General features: G+C 41.2%; 1 protein-coding gene across 8 annotated transcripts in view; it reads right to left on the reverse strand.

Annotated features, from left to right (window-relative positions):
- Window positions 1-21,753: 21,753 nt before the first annotated feature.
- LOC131415222 (ral guanine nucleotide dissociation stimulator-like 3) overlaps window positions 21,754-23,231 on the reverse strand; it is a 29,040-nt gene continuing 27,562 nt past the window's right edge. For 7 of the 8 annotated variants that reach the window (XR_009222351.1, XM_058556641.1, XM_058556642.1 and 4 more), the window contains 2 exons: window positions 23,027-23,208; window positions 22,190-22,485 (listed from right to left, as the gene is read on the reverse strand). Coding sequence is in view for 6 of the 8 variants with exons in the window: in XM_058556641.1 (XP_058412624.1) it covers window positions 22,455-22,485; window positions 23,027-23,208 (213 nt within the window). In the remaining 2 variants the exon portion in view is untranslated. Of the gene's footprint in view, window positions 22,057-22,189; window positions 22,486-23,026; window positions 23,209-23,231 lie in introns of those variants that run through there. The other variant, XR_009222350.1, reaches the window with a different exon arrangement.

The following is a 23,231-nucleotide window of genomic DNA, read 5'->3' on the forward strand; positions in this document are numbered from 1 at the left end:
AATTGGTAATATATAAAATATAATACTGTGTTAACTAACCAAAAGAGTTAAATTTGTTACCTTTCCTCCATTTATAAGGATGCACCCATTATATAGATTCTGTACAAAATTGCAAAGATCACTTTTTTCCTTTTCAAAGTTTATTTATTTTAATTTTTAATAGTGAGAAGCTTAGTATTGGGTAAACTGCTGCACAATTACTGGAAATGCTGAGAGTCTTTTTGAAAAGTGTAAAAGTCTAAAGACAATGAAAAGTACATTTCTCCAATGTCAAGTCCTTTGAGCCTCTGTCTAGTAGTACACTGAAGAGATGGAAGATTAAGTACCAGCACAGGACACAAGAGAACAGGCTCCCAACTTGAGTCCTTCCCACTGACCACAGTGTGCCTGGCAGACGCTTGGAGATTAAATCTGGTCTTTGTCCATGGGTGGGCCCTGAGAGGAGGATTTTGCTTAAATGACCAAAGAATAGACAACATTTTTTCTTGATAATAAGTAATACTTACCATATAAATTTCTTTATAAATCTCTGAATAAAATAAAAAAATATAACCCGTACAGAAATCAACTCTTACTGACAAGCCCCACAGCCTTCTCTAGAAAGCTCAACAGAAAATGTCACAGCTGACTGTGAATTGGTCTTCTCTGAAAGCCAGCCAGCCCTTCACTGATAGCTTTGGATGAGGAAGGCCAGATACAATTCTTTGAAGATGTTTAGCTGAATTCAGAACCAAAAATCCTACCTCCAGTTGGCTCCTCTGTGAGAATGGATGGCCGGCCTTATTTCACAGGAGGGGCAGATGAGGTTTCAGATGAGCTCTGTTCCCCAGGGATGGAAAAGCTGGATTGTGACATTGATTCAGAGCTGACATTTTGCAGATAAAGATAGGGTCATAGAGGGAAACAAATATTTCAGCAAATTGGATTTTTGTTCTCTACAGTGGGAGTAATTTAACAAGCAGATAGTCTCTCACTCCAACTTCTCTTCCCTCTTCTCGATCTGTAATATCGCTGTAAAAATTCTCTCTATAAAAATTTCAGTCTTTTTTCTTTGCAGTCTATTTATTATCATCTTTACGAATTCTTTGACTTCACCACCTTCTTGGCACCACAACGCTAGCCATTGAGATATTAGTATAGATTCGGTTTTGCAATTTCATCCTCTTATCTCTATTTCCTCTGCCATTTCTTGGCTTTAGTTCTTATTGTATTTTATGCTTGAAAACATTTGAAGCTTACAAAGTATATCAGTTCCTTATTTTCTCAACTTTTTATTATCTAAGTGCCCTCAACTATCACTTTTTTAAAAAAAGAAGTGAAATACATAACAGAACAATACACTGTAATAAACTGACCACTTGTAAAATTAAGTTCAACCTGAAATCCTTCCCCACTTAACAGAGACCATCTTTTATAATTCACCATGCTTTAGTTTGGGCAGGGTCAGTTTATCAATGATTTTTGGATGTTTTAGACCACATGAGAGAAATACAGTGTAAGGTAAAATTGTTAATCTTGCAGAAGTTGTAGAATTTCCTGATGGTTAGGGAAATCAATGGCGGAGAACCTGAATCATAGGAAAAGTAGTTAATTAATTAGCACCTGACAGAGTTTGTTAATTTGGTAAGGATGATGATAAGACATATATGTTGAAAAGATAACTTTGCATATCAGAGTATTGTCAGAGGCTACTGGGAAAATTCGTAATGTTCTCAAATACTACAAAAAATGACCATTTTTTGATAAAAGATGTCATACATGATGGTATCATATACTTCTGTCAGAAAATTTGTAATGAAGAAAATGAACACTTGAGTCATTTTAATTCTAACAATTTTTTCATGCCTATTATTAGGTTAAAAAAATTTTAAGTAGTAAAGTGGTAAGTAATGTACTTGCTTCATTTTTAATTTCTTTTAGGAAAACAACTTTTTCACATTTTTAAAAAATATTTGTATTTATTTTATGCTGAATTTATTCCTGGGCACAAAGCCTTTTTTTTAAATTAAATAACACCAATTCTTTTCAAACTCTTTCAAAAAGTTGAAGAGGAGAGACTATTTCTAAAGTCCTCCTGTGAGGTTAGCAGTATGCTGATATCAGAGCCAAAGACACTAAGAGAAAATAAAATGACAGGTGTTTGAAACTACAGAAATAGAAAACTATAATAGAATACAATAGAAGAGAAAAGTACAATTTCTATTGTAGAAAAGTACAATATCTTTGATGAATATTGATACAAAAATCCTCAATAAAATAGTAACAAACCAAATTCAGCAGCATATTAAAAGGATTATACATCATTTTTAGGTGGGATTTATTCCTGGAATGCAAGGATGTTTCAATATATGAAAATAAATCAATGTAATAAACTACATTAACAAAATGAAGGAAAAAATAAAAAGATCATCTTAATGGATGCAGAAAAAGCATTTGACAAAACCGAACATGCTTTCATGTTAAAAACCCTCAGATATAAGGAAGCTACTTCAACATAATAAAAGCCGTATATAGAAATTCACACAGAACACCATATTCATGGGTGAAAGACTGAAAACTTTTCCTCGAAGATCAGGAACACGGCAAGAAGGCCCACATTCACCACTTCTATTCAACATGGTATTAGAAGTTCTAGACAAAGCAATTAGGCAAGAAAAAGAAAGAAATAGCATCCAAATTGGAAAGGAAGAAGTAATATTATATTTGTTTACAAATATTATCTTATATGTTGAAACCCCTAAAAATTCCAGAAAAAAATTTTTAGAACTAATAAATTCTGCAGAGTAGTGGGACACAAAATCAACATGCAAAAATTAGTTGTTCTTCTATACATTAATAATAAGTAATCTGAAAAAGAAATCTAGAGACATTACATTTTTATTTACAATATCATCAAAAAGAATAAAATACTTAAGACTCAACTTATTCAAAGAGGTAAAAGTTCCAATGATGTTTTTTGCAAAAATATAAAAATATGTCCTAAAATGCATATGGACCCTCAAGGGACCCTGAATAGCCAAAACAATCTAGAAGAAGAAGAACAAAGTTAGAGAACTCATACTTCCTGATTTCAAAACTTACTACAAAGTAATCAAAACAGTGTGGTACTGGCATAAATACACACAATATACTAATGAAATAGTATAGAGAGCCCAGAAATAAACCTTTGCTTATACAGTCAAATGATTTTTGACAAGGGTGCAAAGACCATTCATTGGAGAAAGGATAAGTTTTTCAACAAATGGTGCTGGGAAAACTGGATACCCACATGCAAAAGAATGAGGTTGGATGCTTACCTTACACCATATACAAAAATTAAGTCAAAATAGATCAAAGATGTAAATGTTAGAGTTGAAGCTATAAAATCCTTAGAAGAAAACACAGGGTAAAAGCTGTGTGTCATTGAGTCCAAATGCCATTGCCACCAATGATTTCTTTAATATGACACTAAAGACATAAGCAACAAAAAAATAACAAATTGGACTTCATCAAAATGCAAAAGTTTTCTGTATCACAAGATACTATCAACAAAGTAAAAAGGCCACCCACAGAATGGTTGAGAATATTTGCAAATCACATATCGGATAAGGGCTTAATATCTAGAATATATAAAGAACTCTCACAACTCAACAATTAAAAAAACACCCAATTTAAACATGCACAAAGGACTCGAATAGACATTTCTCCAAACAAGATAAAAAATGGCCAGTACACACATGAAAAGATGCTCAACATCACTAAGAATCAGGAAAATGCAAAATAAAACCACAATGAGATACATCTTCATACCCATTAGGATAGTTACTATCACAAAATCAGAAAATAACATGTTGGCAAGAATGTTGAGAAATTGGAACCCTTGTGCTCTGATGGTGAGAATATAAAACTGTGGAAAACAGTATGGTAGTTCCTTCAAAAATTAAAAATAGAATTACCATATCATCTAGCATTTCCACTTATGGGTTCTGAAATAATAGAAAATATATTTATTGGTCTCTGCCTCTAGTTCCTGGCACAGAGCTCCTAAAACCCTTGTAATTTCCTAAATGATAAGAGCACTAGGAGCATCTCTTGTTCTAATATTTGTCTTTGACTCCATCCCTGACACAGAGCTCCTAAAACCCTTGTAATTTCCTAAGTGATAAGAACACTAGGAGAATCTTTTGTTCTATTGAGGCAACTCTGGGTGGGCTCCTGGATGGCTCCTGGATGGGGGCTGGTCACCAGACAGACCAAGCCCTGATTAGAAGCTTGGAATATTTAGCCCTACTCCTTATCCTCCAGACAGGGGAGAGGGGCTGGAAACTGAGTTAATAATTGATCATGCCTACATGAGGGAGCCTCAGTAAAAATCCCAATAGAAGGAGGTTCAGAGAGCTTCCAGGTTGCCAATGACAAGGAGTGACTGGAGAGTGGTGCACCTGGAGACGGCATAAAAGCTCTGTGCTCTTTCTCACATACCTTTCCCTATGCGCCACTTCCATCAGGCTGTTCTTGAGTTATATCCTTGTATAATAAACTGGTGATCTAGTAAATGTTTCTCTGAGTTTTGTGAGCCACTCTAGCAAATTAATCAAACCCAAGGAGGAGGTTGTGGGAAGCTCTGGTTTACAGCCAGTCAGTCAGAAGTACAGGAAACAACCTGGGCTTCTAACTAGCATATGAAGTTGAAGTGAGGTTGGGTGGGTGTGCAGTCTTATAGGACTGAGCCCTCAACCTGTGGAATCGGATGTATCTCTGTGTTGACAGCATCAAATTGAGTTGAATTATCTGACGACCAGCTGACATTCCAAGAATTGCTTGTTGGAGGTCTGGGGAACCCTCCCACATGGGAGAAAATGAATCTCAGAACACCATTTATGGGTATACACCCTAAAGAACTGAATGCAGAGGTAAAAAGACATATACATACACCCCTGTCATTAACAGTGTTATTCAAAATAGCCAGAAGCTGGAAGCAAGCCAAGTGTCCATCAACGGATGAATTGACCAAAAAAATGTGCTGGATACACACAGTGGAATACCATTCACCCTTAAAAAGGAAGGAATTCTGACACATGCTATGGCATGGATCAACCTTAAAGACTTTATGCTAAGTGAAATAAAGCCAGCCACAAAAGTAAAATAGTGTATGATTCTACTCATATAAGGTACTTAGAGTAGTCAAATTCATAGGAATAGAAAGGAAAATGGTGGTTCCCAGGGGCAAGAGGGAGAGACAACAGGGAGTTGTTGCTTAATGTGCACAGAGTTTCACTGCAAGGTAAAAATAGTTCTGTGGATGGTTGGAGGTTATAGCTACACAATAATGTGAATGTACTGAATGTCACTGAACTGTACACTTAAAAATGGTTAAAATGGTCAATTTTATGTTATGCATATTTTATGACCATTTAAAAAAATTAATTATTTCCAACAAATAAACAAACACTAGCTACATGCAATAGCATAGATAACTATCACAATCATAATGCGGCATAAAAGAAATTATATTCAAAAGGCAATATATTTTATAATTCAATTTATATAAAATCCAAAAAAGACGAGGTCTGGCTTCCAGTAATGGTGGAGTAGCTTGTTGAACTAACACTCTCACAGATAACAATGATAAAATCTGCATAAAATATTATATATATTTATAGAGAATCATTTATCTATATGTAATATACATATAATAAATGTGTATGTGTGTGTATGTATAAATCTCTTCCAAAGCAAGCAGAACTGAGACAGAGTCTTCCCTTAAGTGATGGGAATTGCACCAGGAGATATTTGCAAGCTTGAGTCTTTTGCCTCAAAGCATTCCAAAATCTGTACATGGCCCAGACAGGGGAAAAACTACAGTCTTACTTGTAATGCTACAGGACATATTTTGGGGCTGGCAGAGTAGCTGGAAAGTTAGGGGAGAAATTCTGGAAGGGAGGGACACACAAAGAGGAAAATCTCAAAATATGTATGAATGTCTCCCCCCAACACACACCAAATTGGCAGATCTTTGAACAACACACATGCACGGTAGGCCCCAGAGGGCCTTGTGTAAACAACAGTTGGAAGATGAAAGACCTGAATGAGGATTTCAGCTATGCTCACTGTAAAGGAGACAGGATTGGAGTTTCAGTCCAGCCAAGTTAACTCTCTGCTAGAAAAACAACAACACTCTTCAAAGGAATACAATAGAATCCAGAGTCTCTATAACTATCATTCATGGTTTCCAGTACACAATTTTGAAAAATCATGAGATTTGAAGAAATAGGAAAATGTAATCCATATATGAGCAAAAGCAGGCAGTAGAAGCTATCCTCAAGGTGTTGCAATTAGCAAACAAGGATAAGAGAGTAACTATTATAAAGATGATCATGGTGGTAAAGAAAAATATTCTCATAATGAATGAACAGATGTTGAAACTCAGCAGAGAAATGGAAATTACAAAAAAGTACCAAATAAGAAGATGAAATAAAAAAATACTTTTGAGTTTACCGGTAGATGAGAAACAGTAGAAGAAACATGAAGATAGAGCAATAGAAATTATCTAGCCTGAAGAAAAGAATGTAAAAATTTTGAAGAAAAATGAAGAGAGCCTTACAACCTGTGAGATGATTGAGTCTCCAGCAGAGGGGAGAGACAGAAAAATTAAATGAGGCAGAAAGGTAAATCAATAAGTAATAGCATAACTTTCAAAATTTGGTGGAAAATCTAAAATTTTAGATCCAAGAAAGTCAGGAAACCCACAAAATAAAACACAAATTAAAACCATACCTAGGCACGTGATAGTCAAGCTGCTAAAATCCAAAGATAAAGGAAAATCTTGAAAGCAGTCAAGGAACTACATATATACATGGGAAGACATTACATACAGGGAGAAATAATGTGAATGATGGATGATACATTATCAAACACAAAAGAGACAAATCAATAACAAAATGACATCCTTCAAGTGCAAAATGAAAACCCAAAAGTCAACACAGGATTCTATATTTAGCAGAACTCACTTTCATAAAGGAAGCAGAAGCCACAATAAGAGACCGCACACATATTAGATAGCTAGAATAAAAAATCAAATTGCAAATACCAAGTGCTGGTGCGGACTAGGAGCAACTAGAACTAGGAATGCAACATGATAGTTGCATTTGGAAAACAGTTTAGCAGGTTCTTATAAAGTTAAACATACATTTATTATATGACTCAGATATCCCCCTCCTAGGTATTTACTGAAACAAATTAAAAACTAATGTTTAAACAAAAACCTTTGTGTGAATCTTTATAGCCATTTTATTCATAATTGCCAAAAGCTGGAAATAAACTAAGTGTCCTTCATCAGGTGAGTCGAGAAAGAAGCTGTGGTGCATCGGGACATTAGAATAGTACTTGGCAATAAAAAGGATAAACTCTTGATTCACACAACAACATGGATGAATCTTGGAGGCATTTCTCTAAGTGAAGGAAGCCAGATGCAAAAGGCTATATGGTATATGATTCCATTTACATGACTTTCTAGAAAAGGCAGAATTACAGAGATGGAAAGTGATCAGTGGTTGCCAAGGGATGGAGTGGGGGAAGCGGTTGACTACAAAGAGACAGTATGAGAGAATTTTGGGGGTGAAAAAAACAGCTCTGTATGGTACTGTAGAGATGGATACACGACCATAAAGTTGTCAAAACCCGTAGAACTGTACACCGCAAAGAGTGAATTTTACTCTGCAAATTTTAAAAATCAATCAGGATGCTGGGGAACTCAGATGGAATGCAGCAACAAATGAATCTCACTGTATTACAAGCACCTGACATAACCACACAGAAGGGGTGGGGGTGAAAGGTCCTGACCTAAGTAACTTTGGAAGACAGTGCTTTGACGGGATACTGTAAATCTAAAGTACTGGACAAAAACACTGTACACTAGGTGATAAATGTGTTTCTCATAAGGGTATGGATTAGCAATTCTGAAACTAGTTGACACATTAGTAAATATATTGTAGATAACTGGAGTTAAGTTTCTCACTGTTGGTAAAAGAAGTTACATATAAACAAAAGGAGAATGCTAGAATAAAATCTGTGGTGCTGGATTGGAGTTGGAAGTATCAGTATAAATCCATGTCTCTTTTAATATCTCTATCCAGATAGATAGTTAGATTGATAGATAGATGGATAGATCAACAGATAGATGTGTATACCTGAGTTTCTATTCATACATACATTTCCAAGCTCTGCTGAGTGGGTCTAGAAGCAGTTACACTCTAGTATCAATGAGCACACCTAGCTCCCAGATCTGCATTTATATCATTCTCCAATAAAAAGAAGCAGGTTTTCTTGGAGAAGTGGCTAATTCTAGGGCTGGAGATGGAAAATACAAGATGAACCTGGAACACCTTGTAATGCCAGAAAGTAGGAAAGTGCTTTAAAAAAAACACAGAAAATGATGAGATGTGTCAAAAGGAATCAATCTGAAAGACTTCCCAATGGCTCAAGCTGGAAAATTGTGAGCAACAAAATAAATAATGGTAGCATTGGATTATTACCCAGAGAACAAAATAAATATCCATGAGTCTATACTGATATGAAATAGATTAAATAAGAAAGGAAGAAAGAAAGAGAAAAAAAAAAAGAATGAGAGAAAGAGAGAAAGAGAGGAAGAAGGAAGGGAGAAGTAGGGGGGGAATCTTCCTCACAGAATTCCAAATAAAAACGTGGCTGGATAGCATGAAATAGAAAATTGCCACTAGAACACCACAGTAATAATTACTGTGAGCAAGACTGACTGAAGAATGCAAAAACTGTGGGTGAAACTTAAAGAAGAAACAGTACATTTGCAGAGCCTCAAAGCATCTCCCTCCAAATACTTAAATTTTTTCTCTTAATTTCTTTAAAAGACCTATGACTATTTAAAGCAAAAATTATAACATTGTATTGTGGGATTTACAACATGGGTAGATGTAAAATTTATGACAACAATAACATAATGGACAGACATAGGTAAATGGAACTGTTCTGTAGCACGGCTTCCATATTTTACATTGATTAAACTGGTGCACTATTAAGTCTAGGTAGGCAGTGATATGTTAAAGATGCATATTGTAATCTGGACCAACCACTAAAAAATGCAAAGGTGTGTCACTTAAATGCTAATAAAGGAATTAAGAAGCAAAAAAAAGGGTTTGTACAAGAATGTTCACAGGAGATGACCTGCAAGACGAGCGCACTGTAGGGCAACCACAGAGCAGAACGCCCTCAGCCATGCCAAGGAGCAAACGCTGACACACACATGCTGGGTGAGTCTCATCAACCTCGTGTTGAGGGAGGCAAGCTGGACAGAAAACAAAACACTTGGGATGATTTCAGCCAAGATGAACCTATGATGAAAAAACCAGAGCAGTGGTTGCCTCGGGGGAAAGAAAAAATTGCCTGGGAAGGAACAGGAAGGAGTTTTCTGGGGGTGATGGAACTATTCTATTCTTAAAGGGGTGAAGGTTATATGGGCATGTTTATTTGCCAAAACTGTACAGTTGAGAGTTGTGTCTTTCAGTGTGCGTACATCTTACACCCCCCACACACAAAGGACTAAAAGAATAATAAAGTGAGGTGGGAATGGGATGGAATGTGGATGAAACAAAATTGGCTGACAGTTAGTAGTTGTTGAAGCTGGGTGACGGGCCTACTATGCTATTTTGTTTATTTTGTATATTGTTTAAATTGTTCTGTAATAAAAAACTCGTATAAGAAGACAAACTCGATATACAGTGTTTGCTGGTAAGATATCGCTTACCTTTTGGGAGGAAGGAGGGAGAAATGGATTGTTGGCGCTGGAATGAAGCTGGTGCTAGTTCTTGGTCACACAAGTGTGCTCGCTTTGTAATAATTCTTTGAGGTTTACATGGATGATTTCTGCATATATTTCTGTACTCATGTTATACATCAATAAACATTTTAAATCCTTCATATTTGCACAAAGATCCTAACTCAATATCTCAGAATAACAGCAATGTTTTGTTTTAAAGTGGAACACGTTCACTCATGACATCATCAGATGGATCTATTAATGCCCTCATCCTTGCGTGTCCCCCTGGGTCTTTCCATTTTTGCCTCAATTTGGCAAGTGGCATGGCTTTGAGTTTTTATGATGGGTATGGGCCCTTCAGGTGGGCGAGGTCCAAGGGAAGGATCTCTGCAGCGACCTTGACCACGGGAACCAGAGGGAGGATCATGGCAACCTGGAGGGATGGAGGGGATGATAGGACAGGTGGCCTTGTAAAGGCAAATTCCAGAATCCCAGGCACCCAATATTTCCATTTTAGATATAGAATTTACCCTTCAAATACTGGCCAGGAAGTTTCCAGGAGGGCTGCAAGCATCCTCAGCAATAGCCAGGCTGGTGAGCCCCACCCCTACCTGAGTGCTGGCCTCAAGGGATGTAGCCCAACCACACTGCGCATACTCTGGGGGGTGGGCAGGGCATGGAGAGTGGTCATGGTATAGAGAAGAGGCGGAATAGAGAGTGGGGTGGAGAAGCAGAGGGATGGGGACCAGGGGCGGGGGGACAAGGTAGGAGTTGGGGCCCCTAGCTGTGTATGCTGGGAGATTTTGTCTCTTAAACGCTCCCAGCTGGGAGCTTGCAGGACCGCAGGACTACAAATCCCAGGAGGCTGTGAGCATGGGGCGGTGCCTAACCCTGGGGGGAGGAACAGGGCTGTGTGCGCTTGGCCGAGGGACACACCGCCCTTGACTCAGGACTCTGGTCCTGCACCCGCTGCACGTGGACTGAATCCCAGAGGGATGCGACGGGACTAGCGGGACCAGGGAGTTAGGAGGATGTGGCGGCTGCATGGGCAGCCAAGGGCCTGCAGCGTGCAACTGGTTTTGTCCAAAATAGAAGTCGGACTCGTGCCTCTTCCACACCGCCTTCCTCCGTTGTTTGATTCCTCCTCCCACCTGCGTGCCTGTGGGTCTTTCCACAGCCCCCTACCAAGTCCAGGGCCAGGTGCTTCTCTAAAATGCTTATGGGAACTGGTTTGACATCCCAGAAACTTTCCACTTTGCCTGCTGCCCTCTGCCTTCTCCAGCCAAAGTGCCATCCTTTCATCAGCTTTTGAGAGAGATTCCCCCTTGTGGCTGGTCTTGCAAGTACAACTTAAGAGCTTTGCTGGGTGGTAACACTGGCTCTTTCTTGCCTTTTTCACAGGTGTGGAAGTTAAGGCATCTGTGAGGTTAATCACTGGTTTCCCCAGGATCCGCTAAGAGCAGAGGAGAACAACCCAATTCCCAGGCAAGTATCTAGTAGGCCATTTTCACCAACGCATTCCAGGGCAGTGGCCTCCAAAGCAGCAACCTTAAGACGAGAATAGCTTAATCATTTTGCCCTTTAGATTGATCACCTAATCTCAGCTCAGGCCTGAGTGGCCAGTCTCTCAGGGACACGAATGGCGACTCTGATCACTCAGGAAGAGACTAGTCATCCAGCTTTGGGAGAGGGATGTTCAAGGTAGACAGCACTTGGGCAGCATTTGAAACCCGTCACCTTTAACATCTCTGCTTTGGATTCTGGCAAGGTTCCCACATAAACATGCCTAGGGATAGTCAGAGGTACCATATTCTTTAAAAATTGATTAGAGTTGTGAAAGGAACAGAGCATAAAATATCTTGCTTATTTGCAAAAGATAAAATGCAAGCAAGACCTTCCTGTTAATTTTTTTCTGCTCATTCTCTTAGCTGTACTGTATGTTTGAATGCAGAAACAAAAAACTTGAATTGCCAAATTCTCTTTTCCTGAGATTGGTAAATTAACTTAAATGTCTTATTGAAACCTGTGGAGGAATGGTTAGCAGCTTTCATGATTTATGTCGTCCCTAAAAATCTGGGCGTTGATCTACATGAAAAAAACTCCCTGTTTATATTACACATCCCAATAGGTTACATTTCCGATTCCTGAATGTGGGATATTATCAAAACAACTGAAAAACCTGGTCATGGAAACTGGACCCTGTCACTTTGTCAAGAATTTGCCTCTTTATGAATTAATGACACATGAATTCTTTAACAGTTTTGTAAAGAAAGAATGAGAGTGTGTAGTGTCTCTGAATGTGGTAAGATAGGGAAGTCTTGTTAGACCACATCCTAGGGTTCTTCTCTCGTGTTCAATAGGCCCAGGTGATAGTCCGTGTAGTGAGGTGCAGCGCCGCTCCCCCAGCCCCCAGTGTTCCATCCTACTCTGGCCTGTGCCCTCTTCAGGGGGTTCTGATGACACTGGTCCACAAGTGTTGGAAGGAGACATTGTAACATGAGAATATTCATCATCTTAAAACAAGGATTAATGGAGAGGAAAGTCTCAGGGTGTGTGTGCTCTGATGCACTGCTGTTGGGGTATGGCCGCAGTGACCACTGTGCTCCCAGCAGTCCCCACAATAGCAGTCTCAGGCGTTTGATCTCCTGGCGCAACCACAGCAGCTGTTGACAGAGCTGGGAACTCATCGTGGTTCAGTGTCTTCCATCAGATTTTGTCGCTCTGACCCTCCTCTGCTTGCCCCATTCCCACGCCTATCCGCTGTGTTGATTGCTTTGTAGTTGTTTCCTAGGAGCCACTGTGTGTAACTCTATTTCACAGTGTCTTTAGGGACCCACTCTCACTACACAAGTCACTGTACAACAGCCCCTTATCCTGGTGTAGCCCATGTTTATCCTCTCCAGTGGAGCTGTGAAGAACCCTGCTTAGTCGGAGCTCCTCTCATTCTCATGCTGCTGGGGCTGCTTACGAAGCTGGGCATCTCATCTTTGGTCATCAACATTATTCTTTTCATCGATTTTCTGAAGTCAGAGACGACTTTGTTAATAATGTGACACTGATTCTAACAGACACTTTTATGTATCTTCCCCAACAGCTCTGTGAAGTAGGCCTGTGATCCCCATTTTACAGGGGGGGGACACTGAGGCTCAGAGAGGTTGAGTAGCTTCCTTCACTTCACACAGTTTCTTGGTACATTTTGAGTCTCCACCTGGAACTCCGCCTCTCAGGTGTGTGCACTTAGCTGGTGTTCCACTTTGTGCCTCTCTGCCAGCCTCTCCAAAGGCACACGCCCCATCCTGAGTCCATTTTCTGCTTGATGGCAGTCACCCTGCACAAACTGGCCCCATGCAGGGAGTGGATTAGTCGGGCATGGTCCTCCAGCTTACCCTGGGGAGGTTCTAGGTTTCTTGGGAGAGCTGGAGCAGTGGAAGATACTGACCATCACTCACCTGGAAGGTTTGTTATGTAGAAATACTCCACTGACTTTTTGCAGGTGTCATGTCTTCTTTGTCTTCATTGCTTCTCTGGGCTTTCTCTTACAGTCCGTGCTGTGCAGTAACATACAGTACAGAGACTGGGGAACATAATGTTGTTGCCCTGCACCAAACGGTCACATTACTCATTTTTCTAATTATGAAAGAGTTACATACTGTAAAAAAAGTGAAATTACCCAGATCTGTGTAGAGCAAAGTGAAACCTCCCCCATCCATCCCTTTCCCTGCAAACTCACTCCCCTACTCAGAAGGAACTATTGTTAAGAGTTTGCAGCTTATTCTTCTGGGCATTTCCTATGAATTTATAAATACACATAAAGTTTTTTTAACATAAATGACATAACTACATCATTTTGCAATTTGTTGTTTCCCAAACCATATATCATAGATGTCTCTCCTTATCAGTGCTCGCCACTCTAACTTAGTTTTTTAGAAGTTTTAGAGGTACTCCAAAGAACAGGAATACCATGATCTGTTTATCTCTTCTTTGATAGAGATGGGATTATGTCCAGTTTCACTATTATACATAATGCTACAGTAAGATCCTTGCATGGAGTTTATTACACTGCTATTCAACTGCTCAATTTTCCTTGTTTCCTCTTGGTCAGAGACTATGATATATTTTTAACAATTTTATGGGAATTATTATTGTTATTATTATTATTATTTTTTGTGTGTGAGGAAGATCAGCCCTGAGGTAACATCCATGCCAATCCTCCTCTTTTTGCTGAGAAAGACTGGCTCTGAGTTAACATCTGTTGCCAATCCTTCTCCTTTTTTTCCCCCAAAGCCCCAGTAAATAGTTGTACGTCATAGATGCACATCCTTCTAGTTGCTGTATGTGGGATGTGGCTTCAGCATGGCCGGAGAAGCGACGTGTTAGTGCATGCCGGATCTGAACCCGGGCCACCAGTAGCAGAACACTTAACCACTAAGCCACGGAGCCAGCCCTATGGGAATTATTTTATAGGGAATTTAATTTTATCACTGAATAAAGACATTTATGGGGAAACTGGACTTTAAGGTCATCCATCTCAGTATTCTGGAGAAAAATCATGAAACTTAGAAGGTATGAGGCTTGCTCCATCACAATCTAACAAGTCATGTTAACAATTTAAAGTTGAATGTTTGAATAGCCACTACTCTCTCTGTTCAGAGGAAGAATGACTTTTTCTTGTCTAGAAAACATCTGACTCCAGGGGCTCTCAGTTGTGCTTCAGAGAGGGTAAGATATTGGTGTTGTATCTGTTTCTCTTCAGCTGTAGGCTGCATCTTCTAAAGATCATAGAATTGAACATGGTCCAATAAATGTATATGATTTGGGTCAAAAATTCAAAGTAATGAACCCAAGATAGGAATCCATAACTTTGGTTCTTAATAAAGAATTTCCTTTGATATCCTCAAGTCTCTGTGATTACTGTGTATACATGAATGAAGTATCCCTCTGTCCATTTCTTAAGTTGTTTCCATTGACTTTATGGATTTAGCCTCTAATCCAGATTCTAAGTGTGAAAGAACATCTTGGTCCTTCAAAGAAAAGAAGCCATTGAAATTTGATTTTCTTTTAGCTCGCCATCCTACAAGTTTGAGGAATAAATTATCATGTAATGGTACAATGATTCTGAAATCTAATTTTTAATTAGAGGGGTGTAAGGTATGAATGAATGGTGGTTCATCCCCATGGTCAAGGGTATTGTACACGTGGACGTGTAAACAAGATTCAGGAAGCTGCTTCAGCCCTGTGACATCCCTGAGAACCACAGTGCAGGAGGATCTAGGCACACAGCCATCTGCCTAGATCTCCTGGGTTACATGTAGATCCAGGGGTCTTGAGAGTGGTGTCAGAGCAGCTAGCTTTTATCTATTTCTCCCCTTCCTTCTCTCCAGCTTATCTCAAACAGTCCTGACTATCATATTTTAAAGACCAATTATAGTTATTTACATGAGCTGCTTGTTCATTACTGCAGAGTAATAATCAGGCATACCATTAAATATCATTTAATCTACCTAATTAAATTTGTTGTACCTTTTGATTGATTAGAACACTAAAGTTAATTCAGAGTTTGATATTCACCAAATGTGTTAATCTGCTTACAACTGCCATGTGCCTCATTCCTCTTAGAAGTGTATCTTTGGCCCATCACAAGATTTTAATGAATCAAATCATCATAAATTAAGATAATGTACTGTCTTTTGGATGATCGGGAGGCATATGGGTCCATTTTGGAAATATGCCCATCTGTCTTTGCTCCCCATGGGAAGTTTCTGGTCACTAGGTCTCCAGGTGGCTTGCACAAGCCCTAGGTCTATAAAGCTTGGTGCCTCTCCTTCTAATTGAGGTAGAAATAAAAGAGGTCAGAGAGACTTATTAAAGTTTTGGTTGTATGAAGTCTTCAATGAAGACCATCCATGCATATTGTTCTGGATAGCTCTCTGTTCCTAAGACTACTAGCTACTTTAAGGGCTTGTCTGGAACTGTCAATGGTCTGATATTTTACCTTACCTGCAAACGAATAAGTTAGCTACCATGGTCTTACAGATGCTGGCAAAAGATACGAGACCCATGGGTCAGAGACACAGGACTTAATGACACAGCAATGGCAGTGGCCAGAGTATCAACATTTGCACTGGTTCACTAAATCCCACTTCCTGCAGGATGATACACAGTGGGTCAGGAGACATGCAGAGGGTTGCAAGAACTCAGAGCTTAAGGAACTCAAATCTTCAATAAGAGGCAGGAAATCTGCTGACCTTTGGTTTGGGGAAGGGTGTTATTTTTATTATACTGGGGAGTAAGCAAGCCTGCCTTTTGCTCCAGAGGAGGCCACTATTTCTATCTTCCAAGGTTGTCAGCTCTACACACATTCTTGAAAAGATAACCTGGTTTTACTGGCTTTCAAAGGTAAGCTTGAATGAGACTTCATCATCATTCCGTTCTTCTGTTACCTTTATTGAGATTGTCCAAATATGCTTTTTTCTCTGTAAAGTTCACTAACTTTATTCATACATAAGGGTTGCTTTTGGTTTTATTTATTAAGTTAAAATTTTCTTATTAGAGCAAATGAGGAAACTATTATGGGTTGGATCTGAAGGTATGCTTTTCCAGGAAAAATGTGAAAGAAGATCGGTGCTCACAGAACTTTGCCACAAGGAGTTGATATCAACTTAAATGATTTTGATTTGAATAGTGTTTTGTACAACTTTCTTCCATCTTACTTCATCCTCTCTGCTTCCTGTAACTCTCATATGGGAATGAGGCAGTTTCAGGGATTCACTGAACTCATTTACAATATTAAAATGGTTTTTTCTGTTGTTTTTTTTTTTTTATTGAGGTAAAGTTAACATACAACATTAAATTAGTTTCAGCGGTACAACACAATAATTCAGTGTTTGTATAAATGTTGAAATGATCACCACAATAAGTCCAGTTAACATATGTCCCCATACATAGTTACAAATTTTTTTCTCTTGTGATGAGGACACGGCGTACTTCAAGGTGCAGAAGAATCAATGATGATGTCATACTTTTCCATATACAACTTGATGAATTTGGACATAAGTATACACCCTTGAGACTGTCACCACCATCAAGGCCACAAACATATCCATCACCTCCCAAAGTTTTCTCTCACCTCCTTTATTACTATTATTGTGTAGTAAGAACTCTTAGTATCTACACTATTAGCAAATGTGATGTACGCAATACAGTCTCGTTAGCTGTAAGCACTATGCCATATCCTAGATCTCCAGAACTTATTTATCTTGATTACTGAAACTCTGTATCCTTTGATCATCAGCTCCCCATTTCTCCATCCCCTTAACCCCTGGCAACCACCATTCTAACCTCTGCTTGTATAAGTTTGACTATTTAAGATTCCACATATAAATGAGTATTTGCCTTTGTCTGTCTGCCTTATTTCACTTAGCATAACGTCTTCTAGGTCCATCCATGTTGTCAAAAATGGCAGGAACTCCTTCTTTTTTCAAGGTTGACTAATATTCCATTTCTTTATCCATTCATCCGTCAGTGACATTTAGGTTACTTCCATATCTTGGCTATCGTGAATTAGCTACAATGAACATTAGAGTGCAGGTATTTCTTTGAGACCCTGAGTTCAATCCTGTGGGCATATACCAGAAGTGGGATTGCTGGATCATATGCTAGTTTTCATTTTTGGAGTAAGCTCCATACTGTTTTCCATAATGGTTTTACTAGTTTACATTCCCACAAGGGTTCCTTTTCTCCACATTCTCAAAAACATTTGCCATCTTTAGTTTTTTTGATAATCGCAGTCTTAACAGGTGTGAAGTGATAGCTCATTGTGGTTTTGATTTGCATTCCCTGATGATTAGTGATGCTGAACACCTTTTCATACACCTGTTGGCCACTTGTATGTCTTCATTAGGAAAAGTCTACTCTGGTCCTTTGCCCATTTTTTAAATTGATTTATCGTCTTGTTATTGAGCCAACACGAAAAAAGAGAACAAGATTTCCAGGCATTATGGATGCTTCCCAGTTGATACAGATGGTTTTGTATTTACAGTGGTACCAAAAGATCATGTTTCATGCTTTTTCTTCAGCTTGTTATAAGACCAGCAGTAGCTGCGGCATGGCAGATAATTGGGATCTTCTGGGTTTGGAGGTTTACAACATAAATGAGTGGTAAGGAATTTTTTATTATTCCAAGGAAATTATTGAGATCATAGTCCGTGGAATTCAGGATTGATAGGTGTAGGAGGAAATTAAGGTGAGGATCGGTGATCTGGCACTACTTCTGATCATGAGGCACAGGTATCTACTGTATGAGTGTTTGAATAAAAATATTAGAGATCAGGAATTTGTGGTGGGTGAATATGTTTTCTGAATTATTTACTTTTGAACATAACCATTTGGATTATGTGAACATCTGGGATATGGGAGTAAGTCGTTAACAGGGGGTGGTTGATAATATCACTATTGATTTAACTTCTATGAACACCAAGTGGTCAATGGATTAAGCAAATGAGTAATCAGAAAACACAGAAATGGTAGGATTTGGGATTTAGTAAAGGACTGGGGACCGACTGTCCTGAGAGAGAGTGCCAGGACTTATGAGGTTGAGAGTGACAAGGACAAGAAAAGAATAGAAACACACTCAAACAAGGAGGGGGTGTTAACAGGATGGGGGAGGAGAAATGATCTGGAGTAGCCTTGAGTTTTGACCTTGAGCTTTCTGTTCTTGATGCAAATCTGCCTGATGACATCCCGGGACACAGGTCAGATCTATTCCCAGAGGATAGAGGGAGGGTGGAAGTACAAAACAGCCAGGATAATTGTCCTAAAAAGGCAGGCTTCCTTTATCATTTGTCTCAATTTCATGATTTACTTTTGTAGGGTAAGAGGAAAAGAAGGATGATAGCCACGTCTTCACAGAGGAAGCAGCATAACTGTGGGATCCAGTCCAAACCAAAGCCTGGTTTAAACATCTCCATCCCTATAAGGATGTCCAGTGACATATTCAAGAGGCTGGGTACTAGAATTCCATCCCATCCTGGCAATGAAGGGTCTCTGGGAGGACACCTTGGACCAGCCCCACCAGGTCTGCTGGCCAGAGAGACTGCAAGGACTCCAGGCCTGCAGCAATGCAGGACAACTGGTAACTCCTTTCAAGCTTGCCAAAGGGTTGCAAAACCTAGCACCTAGTCACACAGGTGAATCCCTGCCAGGTGTGCTCGCAGGTGGTCTGCACTCCAGGTCCCATGCCCACTCCTGCCGGTCTTCAGATTTGGCAGGGATGATTCCAGGAGCTGATCTGGGCATTCCACAGCTCCACTGCCAACAATTTCTGGCGACTGAGGAAGGTATCAGGAAGGAGGAAAGGGCAGTGAAGAGCACAGGAGAGAGACTGGTGATAGCACTGATGGCGGACAGACTTGCTAGTGAGGCAGAGAAAGTGAGGGGCCAAGAAGGCCGTCTTGACAGCAGATGAAATGGAGCAGGCACCTCAGTGAGGTCTCTTGGCAGCATCCCAAATGTTTTTGTGCTTTGAGCTCTTGAAACTTTGAAATATAACAATACGTTTCTTTTATTAAACTCTGCTGCGTGAAATAGAAAATATAGACAGTGGTTTCTTTCTGAGGTGAGAGGTTGAGTTGCAGGTGAGGAGAGAAAGATCTTCCTTTTTCATGCTGTTCTCTCATTTTCCTTTACTATGTACTTTATTTATTTGTACTTTCAAGTCAGCAGCGAGTTATCAACGTCACAGGATGATTCAGTTTTTCCCCATACAGTCACAGTAAAACCTACTTAAAGTGGATTATTCTTTTTGTGTAATATTCCAATAGATTCCAAAATATTATTTCCAAAGCACTTCGATGTCTATGTTCTCAAATTAGATATTTACTTCTAGGTCTCCATTTTTGTGTTCCTTCTTGCATGCTACTTCAGAGTTGCATCTAAGGAAATACCAGATTTCCCTCAGTTTTTTAGATCCATATGTGTTGGAAATTTGATTCATGAAGATGGACATGGCAGCTGGGGGATTATGCTATTATCAAGAGACCATTTTTCGGCATCAGTAATCTGACAAGAACTCACTGCTTGTTGAGATTTAATTGACTATTTGAGGAATCAAGCTTTCACTATTGGTACTTCTCTTTCTCTTTGGAGGGGAAGTATTGCCTTCATAGTCTTTCCATTACCAAACCACTTTCCTGGGTGGCTGTGCCCTGTCAGGAAGGGCCTGGGATGCCGGGAACCAGGATTCATCCTCAGCTTCTGCCTGTCCTGAGAAGGCTTCCCTGGCAGAGTCCAGCCTGTGTGTCTGGGTGACACTTGCAGCCATCAGAAAGGAGGCGATAACTCACAAGTGCCAAGCGATTCATCTGGCTCTTGTCTTACAGGGTGTTTCCAAGGGATGAGGTTCAAAATGCCACTTGGTAACCCCTTGAAAGCTCCTGGTCACGGGGTGGGTTCTCGGTGTGAGGTCAGAGCAGTGTCTATTCACCACCAGATGGGAAGCATTTCAGTATTTTAATTGCTAAGTCTGTGTTCATGCACGACCATGGATCATCTGTTCCGTGGCATTTCCTGCTGGACCACCCCACACCCCTGTCATGCCTCATCTTTCAAAGCTCCAAACAGGGTTTACAACCCATCAGGTGGTTGTAATGTAACCACAGCGCAAGACAGGGGAAAAAAACACAACCACCCAAGGGTGACACACTTTAATGGTTCGGGCCAAATTGCCCCATTTGGACAAGTTGGCAACATCAACACTGAGTATGTAAACTGGAGGACTGTCTAAGACCATGGACCTCAGAATGACACGGCCTCAGATGTCACCTGGACAGCAAGGGACAGTGTGGGGTCACTCACTGGTCAGGATTATGGTCCCTTATCCTGGGAAAGCAGAGCTCACCCGGGATCCATCAGACCAAGCCAGGGAGGAGGCTGGGAGCCTTCTAGGGAATTTCTGCCCTAAAGTGAATGGCATAAGGAAGGCAGTTGTGCTGGAAATCCTGGTTCACAGAGAGCGGTCGGTCGTGTTTATGGAATGAGGCCCAGTGGTAGACTTAAAGCTGCGTCACAGATCTTTCCCATTGGATACAAAACAGCAGGAAACAGATTTCACAGTCCTGGACATGGACCCCAGCAGGATTCAATTCTAGGTCAGTGGTGAACATGGAGGCACTAGAGGGGTATCAGGAGGGAAAGTCCTGTCTGCCTTTAGTCCATTTGCAAATCACCTTTGCGGGCCTTGTCCTCTCCACATGCATGTTTTGATCTTTTTACATTGTTTTCCCCACTTACAGCTGATGCAATTCCAGAGATTGAACTAGAAAACTACAAGTTCCTAAAATTTGGTCAAAAGAAACCTCAACAGGAGAAGCAGAAAACATTCCTTCTTCCTCCAGAATGTAGAAAGGCACCCCCTGCCTATGGCACGACCTGGTCCTGGGTAGTGCTGTTTTAAAGACATCCACATTTCAGTGGTTGTTGCTTTGCCTGTGAAAGTACCATTAACCTTTAAATCCCAGGAGAACGGGCCGGGGACCGTGTCCGCCCCTGGAGCGGCTGAATGATACTGAAATGAACTTGTTCTCGGAGTTAGGGGGAATTGGGAGTGATGTCACTAGCCAAAAAGGGGGCTGGCCTTTCTCCCTTCTCCAACATACAATAAGTTGATGACTCAGAAGAGTTCTTTTTTTTTTTTTATAATTTTATTTATTTATTTTTTTCCCCCAAAGCCCCAGTAGATAGTTGTATGTCATAGTTGCATATCCTTCTAGTTGCTGTATGTGGGACGTGGCCTCAGCATGGCCGGAGAAGCGGTGCATCGGTGTGCGCCCGGGATCCGAACCCAGGCCGGCAGCAGCGGAGCGTGCGCACTTAACCACTAAGCCACGGGGCCGGCCCAGAAGAGTTCTTGATTCAAGGAGAAATGTGAGATTCTGTGTCTCACTCACATGCCTACAGAAAGCGACAGAACCACACCACAACTCCCAAGCTGTAAAGGGAACAGGACTTTAATATAATATTCAAATATGTCATTTATTATTTACAACAAATAACCACTGTCTCTCCCCAATGGGTGAGTAGGTGCTGAGGTAGAGATGTCAGGGAGCTGGGATGGGGTCATCCCTTCTCTCTTGGGCTTCAGGGGACCCCAGGAATCAGCTTACAATGCTCCCCTTCCCATCAAATGGGAGGAGCTGACCCTGTGCATCGCAAGCATCCCAGCTGTGTCCCCGCTGCTGAGGATGGGGCTGTGATCGGCCACTGGTATGGGGTTCGGGGTTGGGGCCTGGGGGCTGAGTAGAAGAGTCGGGTTATCTTGCGTGGCCTCCCTCAGAATCATGGCCCCCCACCATGTCCCCACTGCACTGGGTGCTCCAGACCCTGTGCTCAGTGCTGTCAGCCACCAGTACCCCATTTGTCCCTGCCACGTGAGCGATCATTTAGTATTACCTATTTCACAGAGGGGGAAACGGAGTCTCAGGAAGCTGAAGAGAGTCACCCCAGTCACAGGACTGGTCAATAGTGGAGCTGGGATCCCAGTGCCAGCTATCCGACTCCCCAAGGCCACGCTTAGCCCAAAGCCTTACTGAACCCCTAGGAGTCAGTCACCCCGGCCCAGACACTCACTCACCCCTGACCTTGATGATGGCCGGTTCTTCTTGGCCTTGCGTACTCTGCAGGCCAACTAGGTCTAGCGCTCTGGCTGGCAGGACAAGGTGTAGCTACAGGACAGAGAGGCACCTGTGAGCCTACCAGGAACCACACCTCAGGGGTCCCCCCACTGCCTGCCCAGCAGCTGGAGTCTGGGTGTCCCAGAGATCACCATGTAATCAGGCTGGGGGATGAGTGGGGCACCATGGAGACAGGCTCTCTGGACTGGCCAACAGGGAGAGTCCACCCCTGCCCTCACCCAACTCCTGCCCGGCCTCACCTCTCATTCTCGTTGAGCAACTCCATGTCCTGGAACGAGGCCCCAAATGGCTCCCTCGGGCTCTAGCTTGTAATTCTTTGCAGCCTCCTGGAGCAGCAGGATCTCCCTCATGACTCGGTATTCCTGGGACCAGAGGGAAGGAGAGGATGCAGACAGGGCCTGGGTGGGGGATGCTGCAGGGGTCTTGTTGGAGGTGAGGAGTGGGGCAGGGGACCAGTCCTGGAAACCATCCTTCCCTCCAGTTCCATCCAGGATCTACCAGTTCTCAGAATGGGAATAATCAACCCCTCCTCCAGGAAGATTTCCTTGATGCCATCCTCCCCTCAACCCACCCGCCAATTGGATGGGTCTCCCACTTCTCTGGTATCAAACTCTTCCACTCAATGTAAGATACAGCGGGTGAAGCCAAGGACTGTTCTGCCCAGAAGGTCTCTGATTTCCACCTCCTTCCTCTCCCCTGCAGGGAGTGCCACAGCTGCTCCTCAGTACTCTTCTCAAGGTTGATCCCATTCCCCTGGAAGGTAGACAGCCAGAGTA

The sequence above is a fragment of the Diceros bicornis genome, chromosome 16 (assembly GCF_020826845.1).
Source record: "Diceros bicornis minor isolate mBicDic1 chromosome 16, mDicBic1.mat.cur, whole genome shotgun sequence".
Taxonomy (NCBI): domain Eukaryota; kingdom Metazoa; phylum Chordata; class Mammalia; order Perissodactyla; family Rhinocerotidae; genus Diceros; species Diceros bicornis.